At 35.2% G+C, this 22,420-nt stretch overlaps 3 protein-coding genes across 3 annotated transcripts; 2 read left to right on the forward strand and 1 right to left on the reverse strand.

Annotated features, from left to right (window-relative positions):
* Window positions 1-236: 236 nt before the first annotated feature.
* LOC147071381 (26S proteasome regulatory subunit 4) lies at window positions 237-8,687 on the forward strand. Its single transcript, XM_085948126.1, has 8 exons — window positions 237-304; window positions 384-671; window positions 800-970; window positions 2,845-3,159; window positions 5,078-5,178; window positions 6,958-7,054; window positions 7,938-8,147; window positions 8,346-8,687. Exons 1-8 carry the CDS (start codon window positions 302-304, stop codon window positions 8,478-8,480), a joined length of 1,320 nt encoding a protein of 439 aa, XP_085804252.1. The 5' UTR covers window positions 237-301; the 3' UTR covers window positions 8,481-8,687.
* LOC147071382 (uncharacterized) lies at window positions 8,567-12,664 on the reverse strand. The gene is made up of 3 exons (XM_085948127.1): window positions 12,471-12,664; window positions 9,713-9,834; window positions 8,567-8,953 (listed from the first exon to the last, which is right to left on the reverse strand). Exons 1-3 carry the CDS (start codon window positions 12,534-12,536, stop codon window positions 8,692-8,694), a joined length of 450 nt encoding a protein of 149 aa, XP_085804253.1. The 5' UTR covers window positions 12,537-12,664; the 3' UTR covers window positions 8,567-8,691.
* Window positions 12,665-13,143: 479 nt separating this feature from the next.
* Window positions 13,144-15,635, forward strand: LOC147071383 (uncharacterized). Its single transcript, XM_085948626.1, has 2 exons — window positions 13,144-14,368; window positions 15,253-15,635. The coding sequence occupies exons 1-2, from the start codon at window positions 14,294-14,296 to the stop codon at window positions 15,598-15,600; spliced, it is 423 nt and encodes a 140-aa protein (XP_085804752.1). The 5' UTR covers window positions 13,144-14,293; the 3' UTR covers window positions 15,601-15,635.
* The last annotated feature ends 6,785 nt before the right edge of the window (window positions 15,636-22,420 follow it).

The following is a 22,420-nucleotide window of genomic DNA, read 5'->3' on the forward strand; positions in this document are numbered from 1 at the left end:
CATACCTACCTGTTTTATTCTCAGCAGTAGAACCAGTAGCATACAATTTTTGATGTGTTTTTATACTTTTTATCTAATGGAATTAGTGTATAAAATACCTAAATTAAATGAGTTCCTTCATTGTCGCTGATTTTTATTTATTCAAATGGTATTATTTTCTAAAGCGAATCAATCATAGATAATATAGATAGGTACGTAAAATTATACTCGAGTCATAGATCCGAGTTGTTCGAGTTATTCTCTTTGGGCCGAAGAGTAGATGACGGTGTGATTTTGACAAAAGACAGAAGCCGATTTAGTGATGGTAAATACACACGCAATGTTTTTATTTTGCATAATTTACTGAAAATATACTTGTGATTAATAGAATTCTCTAATTGAAGGGTCAAAACCAATCTGGAGGAGGGTCTGGTGGAGATAAAAAAGATGATAAAGACAAGAAGAAAAAGTACGAGCCTCCAATTCCAACCCGAGTTGGCAAGAAGAAGCGTAAGACGAAAGGGCCCGATGCTGCTTTGAAACTACCGCAGGTGACACCCCACACGAGATGCCGGCTAAAACTGCTCAAATTGGAGAGAATAAAGGATTATTTACTCATGGAGGAGGAGTTCATCAGAAACCAAGAGAGGTTGAAACCGCAGGAAGAAAAAATCGAAGAAGAAAGGTCCAAGGTAACGTACACCCACAAAACTAGAATATATAATCAATCACTCATCGCTAAATGTATCTTTCGTCAGAGTAATATATTTTTTCATGCATGACTTGCTAGATAAATTCAAATGTCATTGTTCGTTTTTAGGTTGATGATCTCAGAGGAACGCCGATGTCTGTAGGCAATTTAGAAGAAATTATCGACGATAATCACGCAATTGTTTCCACTTCCGTTGGCAGCGAACATTATGTTAGCATTTTATCGTTTGTTGATAAGGATCAGCTCGAACCTGGATGTTCAGTTCTACTTAACCACAAGGTAAATAAACATTGTTAATTATTAATGCACACCGTTTTGTTCAAATTTCAAACTGTAGAAAGTTTTTTTTAACCAAGGCTGCGAGCAGACAGAGCGGTCAAGCATTCTGCTTTCAACCGACGGTTGACAGGTAGCATTCAATAAACATACATTCTATTTTTATACAAACGTTGAACGTATAACTTGTTGCGGTACTAGTCGGTTGTCCTGGATACAGCGGCAAACACATTTTGAAAATAGCCGATATACTGGATTATTTGTTAGGATAACCTAAACTAACCCAACCCAAACTAACAAATAATCCAGTATATTGGCTATTTTCAAAATGTGTTTGCCTCTGTATCCAGGATAAATGTATAGAACCCATGTCGCTTGACAGCTCATCTTCCGAAGACAAAACATTGCTTTTGTGGAGCCATTAACACGGAGCGAGAAGAAGAGGAATTCAATGTTCTTTTTCCGCAATTGCTTAAAGATGAAAAACTATTTTTTATTTACTTTCGTATGTCAATACAAAGCTTCGATGAACTATAATATTCTAATTAAGTGAGAAGAAGAAGATACCAATTGCAAAAAGGCTATTCCTGCAAAAGACTGGGAGTTTTAAGTAAATATTTATTGTTTTATGAATAGTACAATATATTGTAGCATAAGTAATACAGTATAATATTGTCTCAATACTACTTAAATTAACATTGAGTAGGTATTAACGTTATCATCAAGTGTGATTGTCACCGACTCAATAAAGTTGGTTATTGAAGTGCTCGGCTGTGTTTCGGTTGATGATACAGACAAGAGAACGGTTCGATGAATCCAATGTTTTCCAATATTGTGGTATACTTACTAGTGAGTAAATGTATCATTTTGAAATTTGAACTGGCCATAAAATGTTGCTATTTCCAGTTTTAAGTTAGTTTGCATTATACGTGGAAATTTTTGAAAGCTTTAGCATAGCTTAAAAATAAGTGATCAACGTCGTCTTTGACATTGCAACGGTACAAGTGGTATGGAGTTCTTTGTAGTGGTGAGAATAGCACTTTAGAATGCAGAGACATTCTCTTTGACCGGCGCGGTCTGACTGCCTGCTCTGTGCACAGTTTTGATGATGTCTATACACTACAAAGAACGCTGAACTCGGAACACAGTACGCCTGACCGCCCTCTGTCTGTTTGGGCTCTAAAACTGATGTGAATCAACCATAATAATATATGGCCAGTGAAAACATATATATATATATATATCTGTGGGTAGGTACTCATTACTTTAGCTTGTGAGGATTAGATCCTACAAAATTGTAAAATTTAAGCAAAATCATTAAAATTCTGATTGTTCAAATTATTTCCTATCGTCAATTTAAAACAAGAATATTGAATAATAATATTATTATGAATCAATAACAATTCAGCTAGGAAGGGTTTGTTGTACTAAAACTCTCTTGTATTTGGCATTTGTTTGCCCATGTTTAGGTATTTAAGGATGGTTGATGACCAATCCTGTTAAAAAACTTTACATATTTCTATTCTGTACAGATTCATATTATACTCTGTCTTGAAGCGGAAATACTGATTTACCCAAACATAAACTTCTTCTTCGACCATGTCCGATCCTAATAGGATCATATGGGCCTCCACAGAGTAGAGGTTTGTATTAACAGATTTTGTTTTTACGAGAAATGGATGTCAGCCACTTGCTCAACCTATTAGGTCCATACCCTGACTCACACGCATATTGAAAAACAATATGTGTACTTGCCAGACCCAGGATTCGAACCTGGGACCCACGGCATGATAGTCCAACGCTTATGCCGCGCGGCCACGGTGGCCATAAACATTCCCACATTATCATCTTAATCCACAATGTATCGATTGTAATAGGTCCACGCTGTAGTTGGAGTATTGGGTGACGATACAGATCCAATGGTCTCCGTGATGAAATTAGAAAAGGCTCCCCAAGAAACTTACGCTGACATTGGCGGTCTCGATACACAAATCCAAGAGATCAAAGAGTCCGTCGAATTGCCCCTCACCCATCCCGAGTACTATGAAGAGATGGGTATCAAGCCACCCAAGGGAGTCATACTTTATGGCCCTCCCGGAACGGGGAAAACACTCCTGGCGAAGGCGGTAGCCAATCAGACGTCGGCCACATTTCTGCGAGTTGTCGGATCGGAGCTTATTCAAAAGTATTTGGTAGGTTTTGCAACAATAATTATTATTTCACACTCCTAAAGGAACCAAATGTAATGTCATGTATTCTAACATGCTGCGTCTTGATACGAGGGTGGGTCAATAATTCCTTAGAAAAAAGCATTAAAACAGTTTTTATTTTTGTATTTTTTTTTTATTTCTCAACATAATCTCCTTGGAGCTCAATACACTTGGTTAGACGTTTCTCAATTTTTTTTAAACCGTCAGAAAAATAAGTTTTCGGAAGGTCCTCAAAATAAGCATTTGTCCGATCGATGACTTCTTCATTTGGCTAAATCTGGCGAATACTGTGGGTGGTCGACCAATTCAATTTCAATTCTTCAATTTTAGCCATTGATCGTAAACATGTGTAAACACGGGCATTGTCCTGATGAAAGAGGATTTTTTTCCTGTTTAAATGAGGCCGTTTTTCTTCAATTTTGTTTTTTAGCTGGTCCAATAAAGATGCATAATAATCCCCTGTTATTGTTTTTCCTTTTTCCAAATAGTCAACGAAAATAATTTCACGTGCATCCCAAAATACAGTAGCCATAACCTTACCAGCTGATTTTACGGTTTTCGCCTTCTTTGGACATGGTTTGCCTTCGCAATCCACTGCTTTGACTGTTCTTTCGTCTCGGGAGTATAGTGGTGTATCCATGTTTCATCTACAGTCACAAAGCGACGAAAAAATTCATCCGGATTGCGTTGCATGAGCGACAACAGGGCTTTAGAGGCCACCACCCTATTGCGTTTATTGTCGACTGTGAGCAAACGCGGCACCCATCTTGCAGAAATATTTTTCATGTCCAATTTGTCATGTAAAATAGAAATGACGCTACCTTTTGAGATCCCTGTAACCTCAATTATCTCACTCAACTTTAATCTTCGGTCACTTAACACCATATCGTGGATTTTATTGATCATTTCTGGTGTAGTCACCTCTACAGGACGTCCTGAGCGTGGTTCATCCTTTGTTGATGTACGACCACGTTTAAATTCATTTAACCAGCACAAGTGAAGGAGCAGATGTGCCGTGAACTAAATCCAACTCATTTTTTATTTCCTTTGCTGTTAACCCTTTTATATTAAAATGTTTAATAACAGCTCTAAACTCAATTTTCTCCATTTTCCATTTTTCCATTTTCCACAAGCAAATTTTTTTTTTAAATGTACGAGAAACACACAACAACCCGACCAATCTGATTGAAACTTCGCAGCATACTGAATCGGTGGTGCCGCTGCATGAAAACAAACCGCTTACAGTACTAGTCGCGCCACCTGTCGGCTTTTCTAAGGACTTATTGACCCACCCTCGTAATCAGTGTTAAGAGCGTACATAAGTGAAACGGCAAATAATTTTCAATTGTATGTAGAATGAAATTACGGCCGCATTGTCATTCGGAGAGCGATAGTGGAGGCGTCTGCACGTCGATTCGTTTTGTCATGGCGTCGGATGAAAATATTCTTAAATCGTGTAAAGATTACTAAAAAACTTTACGTATGTACTTAAAAAAGAAAACATGTCAATGAGTATACTATTATTATTACAAATATAATACAAAACATAACATAAAAAGGACGCATGTTGAACTTTTATGACAAACCATATTTCGTTCGGTTTCCGTCATTTGCACCCGCGACCCGCATTCCGCGCATCGCCTAGTCACGATCTTTTTAGACCATGCCTCAGCTGAGGTATAGCCTTAAACAGAGAAAACTGGAGAGTATAATGCGGAGCTGAGAAGAGTCTCACGGGGTTCAGATCGGACAATCAACTTGTTTGTCTGCTTCACCCTTCGTGGGCCTCTTAATGCTACCATTCTCTTGGCTCCATGGTATATCTATCCAACACATACGTACAAGTACAATAATAGTGTGTCATCGGAATTCATTTCTAATGTGACTTTCACAATTTCAGGGAGATGGACCGAAATTAGTACGTGAACTGTTCAGAGTAGCAGAGGAACATGCACCTTCCATAGTATTTATTGATGAAATTGATGCTGTAGGGACTAAACGGTAAGATACACAATAATATTGTCAAATATATCAATAATAGTATCTAACATTATTATATCAGCAGTCTTATTGTCTAAGGCAGGGGGGGGCAAACTTTTTGGATAGAGGGCCAAATTCAAGAATTCAAAATGAGCGGCGGGCCGCAAGTAAAATACCATTTTTAGATATACACTATTTATTATTACGAAAAATAAACATTACAAAAAAATTAATGAAAAGAATGAAACTGTTGTACATTTTTTAAAATTCAGGTGTTAATTTTGTAGTTGATATTCTGAAAACTGCTTCTAAATGGGCAGCGGAGATATTTTGTCATAGAATTTTTATTGAGGTTCATGATCGAAAATGTTTGTTCGCATATATAGGTTGATCCAAAAAATAACGAACATTTTTCTTGCATAATCTATAAGTTGGTCGAATTTGTCTGAATTAAGGGGGGACATGCTCGTCGAAGGTCAAAATTGAGTTTTTATTGTATTTTCAAACCATGATCCTGGACACTCCTTAAACGTTGTAGATAATCTATTTATATAATTTTGAAGCCTTATTATCCTTTATAGTTATTTTAAACATTTGATGACTGCATAAAGTATTTTTGTTACATAAAATAGTATTCTTTTAAACCTCTCGCTCTAATGTTTTAGAATATAGTCATATTTCGGTACATAACTGCAGTGGTGTTAAGATTTTTTACGTTTATTAATTTTTAAACGCATTTATGAAACCATTAGTATAAATTATTACGAGATAATTTTTGTAAAATATTCATGATAAAAAATTATATTGATAATCTCTGTGATCCCAAATTTGACAAGAATTAGGCATTTTATTATTCAAAAAATCGGCAAGATTAACACATTTGAAGATGATTCTAAAGATACTTATTATAAGCTATGTCTTTGACCATTCAAGTGTGATAAACATCTTATGAATAATGATTGCTTTATAATAAATATTGACCTAAGAATAAGGTAGTGTTTTTTTTAAATACGCCATTTCTTTTGTCATTCCCTAGTGGTTAAGCTACAACATACGGCCGTAGCCATAAATTGACAAACTATAATTAAAGTAGGGAGTAAAATCATTTATTATAACAAATGTCACAAATGTCAAATTGTGACGTCAGCCAATACATGCCGCCCACTCGAGCGTGTATTGGCTGACGTCACAATTACGTCATGTCGTCTGGTGCCACACGAGACGATAGTTAGGAAATCGGGCTGCAGACGAGAAACCACACCAAAATATAAATTTTTGTGGATGTGAAGGTGTTTCAAGAATAGCATGTGGGTTTTCATTACTCCAAATGCGACTATTTACAAAGCCATTTAACCAAAAATGAACTTCATTGCTGAAGATGATTTTTTCATGAAATAATGGGTTTGTTTTATGTAGCTCTAAAAAATATAATCAGCAAAATTTCGACGCACCACATTGTCACTGTATTTTATATTCCTTCAAAAATGCAAATGAAGAATATTCCATGTAGTGCCATAAGAAAGTCCAAGTTCTCGAGAACGACATTGTTTTAAAATTTTAACAATTTGTATACGCTGTACAATTACTGTGTATCTTTCCATGATGATTTGCCAAACAACACTGAACACAAATCTAAATTTTGGTGGGAATCAGAAAAAAATGCTTGCTATGATAACCTTTTAAAAATCCATAGTACAAATTTGATAACCTCTGTAAGCATTTTAAGTCAATTCGTAAATTATGAGGGAACTGTTTGTCTACGGTGGAACTAATGTAAAAATTTTACCAACCTACTTGCAGGTATGACTCCAATTCAGGCGGTGAGCGTGAAATTCAACGCACAATGTTGGAGTTACTGAATCAACTGGATGGATTTGATTACAGAGGTGATGTCAAGGTATAGTATTTGATTTTTCTTTGTGCAAACTCATTTTCTATTCATCTTTCAACGTCATGCTTGTACGGGTTAAAATCATATTATAGTCCCACAACACCCGTGTAGAATAATTATTATGAAAAAAAGAACCAATGCTGTGTTGGTATAGAACTAAAGACCGTTAACTAGGACTAATTATTTTTACAAAATTGCAATATCGAATGGAGAGCAAGTAAAAGAGCTATTTTTAGATAAAAACGTATCCATTATTTAGATATTTTCACATAGTACTGAGCAAACTAATATACAGCAAACATCCTCTTTTAGAAATTGAATCTCCCGATAAACAAATGTCAAAATTAATTAATTGGGTATTCGAGTAGGTTCAACTATTCATTAGACCGATCAGGTATAGTGAAAAAGGTTATTCAAATAAAATGCAGTGTGCATATTATTATGAAGAGGCAGTGAATCTACATCTGTAATTATTTCAATTGTTTATTACGAAAAACACTGTAGTGCAAGACCGCATCCAGATACGTGTAATGTAGCGGAAATTTGTCGTCCATACGTAGCTACGATCCTTACATAAAATGCTCGTAACGACGTTCGCGCTGATCCATCGGTTGTCGGTTTTTGACAGGCGCTCGCAGTGCTCGATAATTCGAGCAACAGGATTCGCATCGAGTTCGTGTGCCGTCCATACAATTCGGGTTACATTACACGTAGTCTGGACCCGGCACAAAGGAAACTGTCGGGTTATCCCTGAGATATTTCCAGCAACCAAGTGATACACGCATAACACTGTTATAATAAAGGTAGGAAAATGATGTCGTCGGATACCTATTGGAGGAGCAATTTTTAAAAAATATATACTATAATAATAATATTAATTGCTGTTTAGGTCATCATGGCAACCAATCGAATTGAGACTTTGGATCCAGCATTGATCAGGCCCGGCCGTATTGATCGTAAAATTGAATTCCCGTTGCCCGATGAGAAAACAAAGAGGCGTATTTTCACAATTCACACATCGAGGATGACGTTAGCCGATGACGTCAACTTATCGGAGTTGATCATGGCGAAAGATGATCTCTCCGGTGCAGATATCAAGGTTAGTTGTTTGCCTTTCTTCTCTAAATCTACTCCCAGATGCACATTACACAAATGTTAATATATTATTACTTGTTTGTAAGGAAATAAATGTTAGTACCGTTTCCAAGTACATAGCTGGGTATTATTTTTTTAAATGCTGGAGCGAGTGAGAGGGAAGATTCTGTCTCTTTGAGTTAAATGTAATTTTTTTTTACAGGCTATATGCACAGAAGCCGGATTAATGGCGCTCAGGGAACGAAGAATGAAAGTCACAAACGAAGACTTCAAAAAATCTAAGGAGAGTGTCCTGTATCGCAAGAAAGAAGGAACTCCTGAAGGATTATATCTTTAAAAGACTGATATTCTCTTGAAATATCCATTCTTTGAAGCAAAATTAACATAAGTCAAATAAAAAAACTGTAGACAATTTTTCTGTGTCGGTTTTTAATGATTGTAAAATGCTTTAAATAAAAAGTGTTGTCTCTTATATATTATAATAATTATATTTCGATAATATGTATTATTATTTCATAAATTACATTAAATACTTAATTAATTATTTGTTATTTTATTATATTGCCTTTTATTCCTAAATGACTAGTTATTGTTGAAAAATTATCATCTAACTTTTTTATTACTGTATCGTTGTGTTGTTCCTGAATTTGCAACGCACTTGACATCGGGTATTCCAAAACTTTTTTGTCCGCACACATCTGACACTGTCCCATTGAAGGTTTTTTCAATAAAATACAACTGCTTTTGTCCGTTAATTTGTGCAATATCTCTGAAGGTAACTCCGCTTCCACTTTATTTGTAATGGGTACACTGCAAATACAAAAAAATGACATTGAAATCTCAGATGTCAGTAAATCAGGTTGGTAATAAAAATGCAGTGCATAATTATAGACCTCCACACAGTGAAAATACTTGCTAGTATCATTGTCAAATGATACTAGCAATAATGTGTCCTGACCGGGAATCGAACCCAGAACTCTCGAGTGGAAGGCAAGCGCCTTACCCAATGCACCACGAGAGCCGCCTGCACTGATACTTTGATGACCCTACCTCTGTGTATACAGATTTTTTCATGTGGATTGGTTATTAGCCATCCACTCAACCCATGCTATAAATCAGGGATAGCAAAACAGCTAAAAATAATAAATCTTCACACGGCAAACTTAAGGATATTTATGTAGGAAGCTTAGTTACGTAACAAAAAAAATAAGCTTCACTATGGTGAACTGTAACATTATAATTATTGGTAGACTGTAATTCTTTGAAACACAGTTCTACTAATGAGAAGAATGGAATTGCTTGTTCCACACAGCAGAGAAGCTAATTCTTTAAAGTCAGCATCGACTCCTCGTGACGTGACTTGTCTTATCAACTCATGAAGACCCAATGAAAACCATTTGAATTCATCGCCTTTCTATTCAATCAGCTATTCATGGTGCCCCGATGTCCTCAACTCTGAGCAACCGTTTTCACTGAAAGGCGAATAGATCTATTGTCTCAATATGACATCAAATCATACAGGTGAACCCAGTCCCTAATTGAAACATAATGTAAAAGAAAACACTGAACCTTGAAAGAGCATTATAAAATCCTAATCTTAATCCAATATCAAGTCCTCGTACGTATCCAATGTCAAAACCCTCCTGTAAAACTTGATCTTTTGCATTATCAACACCCTCCTTATATCCAACCTGAAAATAAAAATTGTTTTAATTTACAGCACATTGTTTTTTTAAATAAAATTTATGGTCCACTGATATAATATGGATACTGGATAGGTACACTCTCACCAGTGGCGAAGGGTGGAGGTAGGCTGTTAAGATCCGACATAAATAATGCACACTAAACTTAGTCATACGTATTTGTTTTCATTGAACCAAGACTACAAATTATTACAGATAGTATTGGTTAATTTTTAAAATTCAATTAAACCCTACATAAGCAACAAATTCTCAATATCAAAATGCACATGTTTTGCAGACATGTTCAGTTACCCTTATTGCAATGTAGTACAGTTCATTTACATTTTCAGAATAGTAAAATGAAATAAAAACATGATTTTGAAATAATAATCCTTATTGCAATGCAGGTAGAGTTAATTTTTCAAGCACATTTGTTCACAAAATAATCAAATCCCTTACTATCTGTAGCCTCAAATGTTATGTAGTTTCATTACACATCTCCTGCATTTTATTATTTCTGCACATACAAACAATTTCATTAAAATTCTGACACATTATACACTTCCACAAATGTTCTAGGAACACTTGCACCGCAGGCGAGAATTTTTTAATCTCCATAGAGTCTCAAAAGTTGTATTAATCGCATTACTTCCATAATTTGTTGCCCCTTATAATGTGCTGCCTCTAACTAACGCGTGATCTTCCAACCTGCACTGGACGTCAATAGCAATGATGATAATATTCGGATACACAAATTATTTAACACTAAAGAATATAAATTACTTCACTGAAACCGTAACATTAGCGTAAATATTTTAAATGCTAAATACTGGACCAGTAGACATGAAGAACTGAGTCACTTAGAAATGTTTCAGAGACTAGTGCATTTATAGATAATGATCCGTTTCGTACAATTGAGACATTTATTTCAGAATTAAATATGTGAAGTACATCAAAATTAGACAGTAAACGAAATGGAAAAAAAAATTACGAAATACAGCAATTACATAACCCAAAGTGACATCACCGGAACGGAATGAATTTTTTCACATTGTAAAGAGAAGGTTAACACGTTGATCGCCATGGGGGTCACCGGTGACCGGCATTGGATTACGTTCAGGGGGCCATGGGGGTCACCGGTGACCGGCAAAGAAGACCTCCCTTAGAGTTGTTCTACAGCGCCGGCGGGCACGCGCGCAGTGCATTTTTCGATAAGCGGTGACCGGCATGGCCCTTCTGTATATTACTGCCACTTGGCCTGAAAATATGTCTTCCCAGTCACAAAATATAGGCTCACTAATGTAAAGAATGTACATAATGAAAAAAAAAGTTTTCCTTTTAAATTGTAAATATGTTTTTGTTGATATAAAAATAAAAATTAAATAGATTATAAAATGTAAGTTATAAAAAATATGTAAATAATAAAAAAATGGAATAAAATAAATGATTATAAGGTATGTATACGTATATTTCCAGTTTATGTGTATCCAGATATTATGCTACCCAATTTGAAAACTTTTATTCCGTATTTGTGCCTTTTCTGTTTATTATACTATCTAAATCTAAATATAATTCGACCGCGGAATGGCACCATGCTCTCGTCAACACATATGGACAGGTGACCGGCGAAGTGGCCGGCCCGGCGCAATAGAATAAATTAACTTGTTGGCGCCGCGACGGACACATGTGGCCGGCACATCATAAAAACCAATATTTACGTAAAAAAATCATCAAAATGAAAAAAAACATTATATTCTTTCATTACCTATCAAATAATACCTTAGAGACAAATAATCATTTTTTAACTATTTTATGTAAAACTAGTTGGCGATCAATGTGTTAAAGTATTTTTTTTTTGGCGATAAACTATGTAGACAAAGACAGCCATCGTTACGGCAAAGAAGTGAAGGAATCTTACTAGAGCAGTCCATGGATATAATAGACACTGCTCTTTAAAATAAATGCACCCCCTTTTTCAATCTTGCCGGCATATATTCTAGAAATACTTAACGACCCTGCAAATATATATTTGATTCTTTCGTAACACAGATCTATTATTGTATGGGGTTGAAAAATGAATTCTATATACAGTGAAATAACGGTGCATATTGTAAATTCGCGTTCATGGAGCATTGACAATAAATTACCATTACGCTGCTAATATATCTACATAAATATTGAGATTTGTGTATTATAGTATAAGACGTGTCCATTATAGTTTAAGTCAATGCAACAGACAAAAAGGAACGAAACACCCGCAGCGGGTCACTATACCAATGATATATTACATGGTAGATTATCATGGAATCCTCACAAAACCTTCCTCATACAGAGAATCATAGACTAATGTACTATAATATACTAAAGAGAATCATATGAAGTGCAACAACTCCGAGTGGACCCCAGCTTGCTTCAACTGTACATAATATATCCTTATTGAAAGTGGCGCTTCTCCAATCAGGTACCCCAAGCAGATGAATCATTGTAGGCTCTATCTAGCCAGTGAACATTAAATTTGATCAGCATCTTTCAATAATGAGGGTAGGTGTGAAAATTCTGACATTAGAACCTGAGCATATTAATTTTTAAAAAGATTCCATAACTAAATGAGGTGGAATATATACAACAAATAGTAAAAAACGTACATTCATGGCTTTTTGGGATATTTTATTCCAACCAGATCCATCGACGTCCGGTTTATCGACAGCCATTTGACGATTTATATACGTACTAGTAGGATATAGTGAAAATTGCAAAAAATATTCGTATAAGTCGCGTGAGCGAACGGAATGAAAATAAGAATTTTAAAATCAAAATGACACTAATGACAGATTTGACACTGCCATGGACGTACACTTTCAGTGTTGCCATATTTTGAAAAAGGAGTTATAGTACAGTGCCTGCAAAATTATAGTACGCGTTGAGTGAAAATCATTTTCAAAAAATTAAACGTAATGCCGGCGCTCCATTGGCACGCAAGTCAGACGATTTACAGTCTTCGGACTTTTTTTTCGCGTGGAGCACCCCAGGTCTGCGGACTTTTTAATCCGCAGACCAGGCTCGTTGGATTTCAAACATGTTTGATATTTTACTCGCCGAGCCGCTGAAATTCGTACGTTCACCACGCTTTACCGTCACATTATTTATATCTATGCCGACGGACGACAGCGCCATCATTATTTTACTGTCATTCAAAGTGTTCGGACATCTCACATCGATAACAACAATGGTAGATCTACGAGTGCATTCGAAAAGTTTCTTGGAAGATTTTATTAGTTGTTTTAAAGACAACCCATCGTTGTGGAAGACGACCAGCCCACTATACAAGAATCGTGATGCCAAGTCCTTGGCGTATGCGGAACTTTTGGAGATTTTAATCAAGGTGGAGCCGCAGGCAAGGGTCGACGATGTTAAAAAGAAAATACAGACATTGAGGTCGGGTTACAGAAAGGAAAGAAATAAAGTAAGGACATCATATCGAAGCGGAGCCGGCACAGACGCAGTTTATCTACCCAAACTGTGGTACTATAAAAATTTGGAGTTCTTGAACGACCAAATGGAAGGTACGTAGGAATGCTTTAAAGCTATTTATTATACACGTGCAGATTATGAAATTGTCGTACCTAGCTCTGAAAGTGACATCGCATTAGATTAGCTACTATTAAGCAATTAAAACATACAGCTATGAATCATTTCTAGTCACAATAAAATTTCTTATTCTTTGCCGAGGTAGGTAATAAATAATAATAATATATAGGTACGAGGGAATGCTTTAAAGCTATTTATTATACACGTGCAGACTATGACATTGTCGTATCTCTGAAAGTGACATCGCATTAGATTAGCTACTATTAAGCAATTAAAACATACAGCTATGAATCATTTCTAGTCACAATAAAATTATTTATTCTTTGCTGAGGTAGGTAAGAAATAATAATATATAGGTACGATCATGGCGGTGGAAGCGCGGCTTATTGAGTCGTGGTCGGGTCCCAGGTTCAAATCCTGGGTCTGACAAGTACACATTGAATTTCAATTTGTGTATGAGTCAGAGTATGGACCTAATATGTTGAGCAAGTGGCTGACATCCATTTCTCGTAAAAACAAAATCTGTCAATACAAACCTCCACTCCGTGGAGGTCCATATTATGATCGGACATGGTCGAAAGAAGAAGAAAAGAAATGATCATAAAATCAAAAATCGCTCGAGTTAGGTTCCTTCAGAGACAATCAATAAATCGTCAATCATCAATCAAAATTAATGGTACAGTTTGGTTATGAGGAATACAGCGGAAAACACATTTTGAAAATACCCGATATACTGGATTACACCAATTATACCAATATCAATATTAACCGTATGAAGAAATGGGTACTTAGGGGAGAGATAATAAAAAACAAGTTTGAGTATTATGTTGTATTTTAACAATTTACATTTTGTTTTACAGAATCGAGCTCAATATCCAGCATGGTGGACGATTTGGAAAACATGTCTCCTGATGAGAGTTACTCCAACTCGTTAAACAACGAAGATTGTATTGAGGTAAAACATTTTAACTAAATTGTTACATTGGTTTAATTTATCTACTGCTTATCATACTTTCTTGCCATGTGACAGCCCCGGTAGTATTAAAATATTTTTCGAAATCTCCTCGCGCTTTCTTAGCATTGGCAGTCGAGTTCCGATTAGTCGTTGCTTCCAAAGGCGCTAAGGTGTCCTGTGACCTCAGTCCGAGCTCTATTAAACCTGTCTCAGGATTTTCCCTATCAAGGTCATGAGAAGGAGTATAAGTATGTGTTGATTTGCGACGAAGAAAGTTGTGCAGCACACAGCAGGCTAATACAACTGTATTGATATTTTCAATTTTCATGTTTATTGGAGCTTGAAAAATGCGGAATCTAGCAGCTAAAATGCCAAAAACATTTTCTATAATTCGCCTGGCTCTGCATGTCCGATAATTATATATTCTTTTACTGTGATTTAATTGCCTTTGTGAATACGGCTTTATGAAATCGTTACGTAATGCAAAGGCTTCATCGCCAATATAAACAAATGGCAGTGCATCAGAATTAGCAGTAGGTTTTTTTGGTGCAGGTATTTTTAATCTGCCTTCGTCTAAACGTTTGAAAAAATCAGATTTTCTCAGTACGCCTCCATCAGAAATACGTCCATTTGTTCCAACATCAACATAAATAAATTCATAATTAGCATTTGCAATCGCCATCAAAACAATGCTGTGGAAATGTTTGTAATTATAAAAGTGGGAGCCGGCGCCTGCAGGTGGCACGATTGCAATGTGTTTCCCATCAACTGCGCCCAGGCAATTTGGAAATTGCCATTTACTATTAAATTCTTCTGCAATCGTCTCCATTTCTTGGTGCGTATCAGGGAACTGCAACAAAAAATAATCAACATTTTATTTACAGATAGAATATTCGCCTTCAACATCCACGTTGTCGACTACTCCAAGGTCGAATCTCAATAGAGCACCAGAACCCCCATCGTTCAAACGAAAAAAATCGAATGATAGCGCCAACAAAGTGTTAGAATTAATCACCGACAAACTAAGCAAGACTGAAGATGAATTTGATGTTTTTGGCAAAATGATGGCCATGAAACTACGATCGATGTCACAGGGACAAAGATTGCTGGCCGAGAAGCTGATGCATGAAGTTGCCTTTATGGGACAAAGTGACAAAATAATGCCAGCAACTACTGTTCATACTCAACCAGTTTATCGTATATTAAGCAAAAATGTACAAAAGCCGGTATAATAAATTAATGTTTTTTGTATGAATAAATATCTTGTAAAAATATTTGTTTTTTTGTTTGTTTTTATGCCTATAAACCTTAGCTTAAGCGATACAACAAATGGTAAGTATTTGAGCTATGTTAGCAAACCTATATTATTATGTGGCCTCATTTAGAAATCAAATTCCATGCTTGCTTTTCGAAGAATATGACTAGTATTACAATACATTCAACAGGAATAATTAAGCAGCTTGCTTACAGCCTATATGGAGAGTTCTGGCTAGGTACAGCATTCTAATGGTCTATTGAATATTTAGCATGTCAACGATGGCCTTATTTGTGACTATATATATACCTATCTCAAATGCATCTTGTCTGCCATTCTTATGATGTTGCCGTCTATGATTTATATAGGTAAAACAATCCACTAAACGTTCACTTTATAAGACCAACCAATGTCTACTTGTTAATGATATATTTGTAAATTTGCCCAACTTTATTAGATGACGTATAATATAATACACACCTTGAAATATTCTCCTTTCAAAACGTCAATGATGACTTGGCAAGTTTCGGGAATTATCTTGCCCAGAGTTTGTCTTCCAATCGCAGTTCTATAATGCAAGTCAGTGAATGTTCCGCCGGCAGCCAAAAATCGCAGGGTTGCACATAATCTATCATGAGGAGAAATAGCTTCCCTGATCATAGTATTTTTTTTTTTAATAAATGGGGAGACCAAATTATACAGTTCTGTGTATACATCCTCCGACATTCGCAAATAATTGCGGAAATCGCTCGGTTGCAAACGCAATTCTCGTATTAAATTTGTGTGGGATAATGTCGTTCGTTTCCTTATCCAATGTTTCACCCAGTATTTGTGTACCCTTTGCTTCGTTATTACATTATCTGCCACCCAATAACCCAAAAAACATAAAACGTCGGTATCATTTAACGCCATCACGATTTAACTGTCAGATATACGTATATTATCTATGCTGTCAAAGTCGACTGTTTTACTCGTCAAATTAATTATATACTCGTTTCGTTGAACGTCTGTTGGCCAGTAGCAGAACGTAGAAAAATCTGAAGACTTATTGTCGTCGGACTTTTGGCTCGCCAATGGAGCGCTGGCATAAGGTAATTAACGTCTTGTTTTTTTTAGACAAAATATCCATTAAGGGTAATTAACGTCTCGTTTTTTTAGACAAAATTCAAATGTTAAGTCAGTGGTTTCCAAACTTAATGTTACTACGCCTCCCTTTTAAAAAAATCTAATCTAGGCGCCTCCCCCCCTTATTTCATTAAATAATACAGACACCTTTTTAAATAGTCAACAATATACTTACTTACAAATACAAAAATTAAAACAAAAAAAAATAAGGTTTTATTACTTATATTACCTTAATTTTTGACGAATGTGCTTGTTTACTAGCACAATCAATTTCAATACTAGTCGATCCAAATTCATCTTCGTTCATTGACAAATGGATTCTATCATGGACCCCACATCCTGCAGCGGAACCTCTGGGTCACGATTTTTCAACTATACATTTAAAACATTTAATAGCTCCGAAACAAAGCAGCGCAGTGGGCGACTTTTTTGCTATTAATAAAAAAGTGTGAAAAGTGCATTAGCAAACTAGATTTTGGTTTGCTTCAATATATCTGGCGTAAAAATCATTTAAAAGCGGAGACATGGCGAACTTTTTTTTGTCATTTTGATTTCCTAAGCTCCAATTTTTTTATGAATGCCTTCACTTTGTCGTTTTAAATCAGTGAATGCATTAGTGGTCCTTGGATTGATCTATTCACTCAATTTTTTTTAAACTTCAACCAAATAGACAAGGTTAACAACAAAATTATTGTTCCTAAACAAATTTGCCTCAAATTTCAACATTATGATTAATTTGACCGTTTTATTTCATTTTTTACGAGATAGCCATTGCGCTTCACAATAGTATAGAAGTGAGGGATTATAAAATAAGTCTCCATATTTGCAGAAAGGTTTGCAAACAACCTTTTTATAGGACTGTTTTTTTGTGTAGTTTATAGCTGGTGGCCGTTTTATAAACTATGCATTTGCAAACTACAAACCTGTGGCTACATTAATTGTGTTAACTTTTCGCGCCTCCCTTTGCAACACTCCGCGCCTCCCAGTTTGGAAATCGCTGTGTTAAGTAATTAACGTCACCTTTTTTTAGACATGGGGATTATTTTTTTTTTCTTCTCATGGATTATTTTGGCGTTGTTTTTCTTCTATTGGCAATTTTTTTCCGATTTCTCAAAATTATAGTATTTTGGGCGTACTATACCTGTTTTATATCGTACATAGTACGCAGACGAAAATTATAGTACGGTTGGCAACACTGCACTTTTGACACTACACTGACGTCAAACTGATAACCATAGACAATAAACAAAAGTAGTCTATGGTGGTTAACATGGGGTGGGAATTAATCGCACAATGCAATAATCAAAATTCATAAAAAAAAACATTTGGAAAGTAGTTTTCACATATATTAAATAATTTCACAAATAAATAAATGACATCACATAAAATAGTTAGTTTCACAAAACAAAAAACATACATCACTCATTGTAAATATAAGGGTGGGAAATCGCACAATGCAATATAATCAAAATTCACAAAAAAAATAACTTTAACATTTGGAAAATAGTTTTCACATATATTAAATGATTTCACAAATAAATAGATGGAATCACATAAAATAGTTTGTTTCACAAAACAAAAAACATAAATCACTCATTGTAAATATAAATTCACTCAATTTTGACAACTGCACACATTTGTAAAATTGTTTTCACCGATAAATAATATATCGCACAAAGAAAAGGTAGAAATTCACAAATGAAAAACTAATAATTGTAGCAATACAATTTTATTAGAAGGCAATCGCAAAAATGATGCTTAGGTGTCAATATAGGTAATTAATGTCGCAGTAATATAAATATGTATATATATTATTTGATGTAAATCTACAACCAAATAACACCACCTAGGTATAGGTACTTATCTTTTTCGGTTAATCGATATAAATTTTGGTAAATGTGGCGCAGATGCCGTCATGAGATTGTATAAGTATCTTTCTTTAACTAAACCTAATCTAACCTAACCTAATATAACTTAACCTAACCTAACCTGACCTGACCTAACCTAATCCAACCTAACCTAACCTAACCTAACCTACCCGGTAAGGCGCTCGCCTTCCACCCGAGAGTTCCTGGGTTCGATTCCCGGTCGTGACAAAAACATTTATGTGTTTTTCTCAAAGCCTGGGTGTTTGTGATTGTTCAAAATTACTAACAACAACCACCTTGTACGAAAAAGCAAGGACATGGTTATTAATAATTCTAAAAAAAAAAAACCTAACCTACCCTGATATCCAGGAACTACGATGCAGAAAACAGAACGTGCACATCGGCTGGATAAGGGGTCACTGCGGAATCCTAGGAAATGAAAAAGCGGACGAAAAGGCTCGAGAGGCTACTCTTAAAAAGACGGCCCCAGATTTTGCCAAGTTTCCGCTCAGTTTTGCCAAAAGGAAAATAAAAAGCAGGACTCTTCAACTCTGGAATGATCGATATTTGAAAGAAACGACAGGAAATATTACTAAAATGTTTTTCCCAACAATTTTCCATGCCTTTGATTTCAGGAGAATGCAGGAAGTTGGCTTTGAACTCACACAATTCCTCACGGGTCATGGTGGGTTCATGAGCTACCTGCATCGATTTAAGCTCTCCGAGATCGACAGCTGCCCGTGTGATGATATGACCCCTCAAGATGTCCCTCATCTTTTTATGCATTGCCCCATTTTCAGCTTCCAAAGACAGCAGCTGGAGGCGCGATGCAGGAGTCTAGATGAGGACCTATGCGACATCGGATCCGTGATAGTTCACAAGGAACTATCACGAAAGGTAGTATCATACATGATTAAAATAGTGCAGGATATTGGCAAAATAAACGAAGCCAGGACACAAAATGCCGAACACTCTTCAAGTGAAACGGAAGGCCTGGTGATTTCTGTCAACAGTCCGTCTTCTCCTGAAGAGTTTTCTGTGGTTTCCTCTTCACAAGAGCAAATGCGGAGAAGTTCCTGTTAAGACCCACAGTAGTATATCCCTCCTGGTCCCAACACTATATAGTAAAAAAAGATTAATAAATAAAGAAAACTCCAATTGAAGATCTACAAACAAAACACAAAACCTTGTACATAATAAGCAAGGTCAATAATAAATGCAACTCCCATATAAAAAAAAAAACCTAACCTACCCCAACCTAATATTACCTAATATAATCTTAGTTTGTAATAATGAAGTAAGTATCAAAATCTATGAGCATTTTAAATTAACAATTATTGGATCTAAAAGCCTATTCGCCGACAGAAAAAGGTATTTATTATAATTGTCTACATGGAATAAACTGTTTTCGTTAAAAAAAATCATAAAAGCTCATGACGGCATCTGGGGCACAATTACCTAAGTTTTAATTAACGTCACTTTTTAAATAGGTATTTATAGTATTATTTGAATCTGAAAGTAGGTACCTAATACATACCTATGTTTTGCCAAAATATTGTTTAAAAACATTAAACCTAATAATTTTCATAGTGTTTATATTCTTTTACGATTAATTGGGTTACAATAGTATATTGATACGTGAAAACTACTTTTTCCTTAGTGCAAATCGATCATTTGATTGTTGTAGTTGATTTGTGAATATCATCCATTTCCGATGTGACGAACATCTTTTTAAATGTTGTCAGCGCTTTGTGAAAACAGTCTTTTCAATTGTGCGAATATATATTCCCCTAAATATAAGTTCACTGAATTTTGATAACTACACATATTGGTAAAATTGTTTTCACCCAAAGAGATTGGATCTAATCTCTTTGTTTTCACCGATAAATAATATATCGCACAAAGAAAAGGTAGAAATTCACAAATGTCAAAGTAATAATAATTGTAGCGACAATACAATTTATTAGAAGGCAATCGCAAAAATGACGCTTAGGTGCCAATATAATAATGTTTAACGCAGTAATATAAATACGTAGGTACCTATATATTCGTGCTGCTATCGTTCATAGGTATATTATTTGATGTAAATGATGTAAATCTACAACCAATAGATATTTTTCGGTTCATCGGTATAGGTATAAGTTTTGGTAAATGTGCCGCAGATGCCGTCATGAGATTTTATAACTTTCTTTTTAGACCAAACCAAACCTAACCTAACCTAACCTAATGTACCCCAACCTAATAATATTACCTAATATAATCTTAGTTTGTGATAATGATGCATCAAAATGTATGAAAATTTCAAATTTTAAATTAACAATTATTGGATCGAAAAACCTATGCGTCGACAGAAAAACGTATTTATTATGATTTTTTACGTATAATAAACTGTTTTCGTAAATAAAAAACATAAAAGCTCATGACGGCTATATTTAATTATCCTATTTATAAGGTTTTTGTATTATTTTTATTGTGTAATGTTCTATTAAAATTGACCACTCCTATGAACAAGTTTTTATAGAGTAGGTAATATTCATCTGCAGTGTGACCTGGTATGTGCATATAGTATATTTTACTTTATAAAATAAAAATAAAAAATTTGTCAATAGACTAATACTTCTCTTCCATATTTTCATTCCTTTGGCCCTATATTGGCCTTTTGTATTCTAAATTTCTATTCAAAATGAAAAAAGAAGTTGGCAAGTATAAATTGATTTAAAACTTTTCTTTTAAATCATAAAAATGTCAATACGATATTAATAAAATATTGTACTTATTTAAAAAAATATATAATTATTTGAATAGGTATATATATATAATAATATTATAGTAGAATATATTATTATATTCTTATAATATGTAAATGAATTTTTGTCTAGCGATTTTTTTCATCTGGCAATTTAATTGATATCTGCCATCTGGTTGGAATCGACCAAAGTTTTTAGTAACAGATTTTTAGAAATTCATGGTAGATGCCTTTAAATATAAATAGATGGCGTAAAAGTCACATTATATGTGTAATTTAGGCCAAAGACATCGCCTTAAGTCACTTTTTAAAAATGTACTTATAGTATTATTTGAATCTGAAGGTAGTGTCATACCCATGATCATTGGGCCTCTCCCGATAGATAAAACTAATTATTATGTATAACCATGTCACCTGACCTCCTAGTCAACAATGGGCGTACGTACGTCCATTATTCCTTGATTAACTGTCAAAATATTCAACTTGTACTTAGCACGTAAGAATTATTGTATTTAATTGATAATGAGTAGGTAAGTTACGGAATCGACCTGCAGGTAACTTCTACTTGGTTCCTTGAGTCATATCAGGTTCGTATCTTTCAACCTGAACGAAACAATCATTTGACAGTTGTTGTTGATTTGTGAATATCATCCATTTCCGATGTGACGAACATCTTTTTAAATGTTGTCAGCGTTTTGTGAAAACAGTCTATTCAATTGTGCGAATATATTATATTCCCCGTTAACATGTTGCCATATCAATAAAGGGCTGCACACACACAATCTTGTCTGCGTGAAAGCCTCGTGTGTGCGATATCGCACGGGAATGATCATGTGTCTAGTCGCGTGGCGAACAGCGGAAAGAGTGGGGTTGGTCACGTCCAATCTTTCACGTGTGCTATACGTCAAATCGTTTTACTACGTTCGTCAAAAATGAACGTTCCCATGTTTGTGGAGAATCAAATCGGCGGCATATGAACATAGAAATTTACGCGATGTGGCGTATGCAAAAATAATTATTTCTTCAAAGACAGAGGATTTCCCGAGGCTAATAGAGAC

The sequence above is a fragment of the Rhyacophila brunnea genome, unplaced genomic scaffold (assembly GCF_057557595.1).
Source record: "Rhyacophila brunnea isolate RB1 unplaced genomic scaffold, BYU_Rbru_1.0 scaffold_20, whole genome shotgun sequence".
Lineage (NCBI taxonomy): Eukaryota > Metazoa > Arthropoda > Insecta > Trichoptera > Rhyacophilidae > Rhyacophila > Rhyacophila brunnea.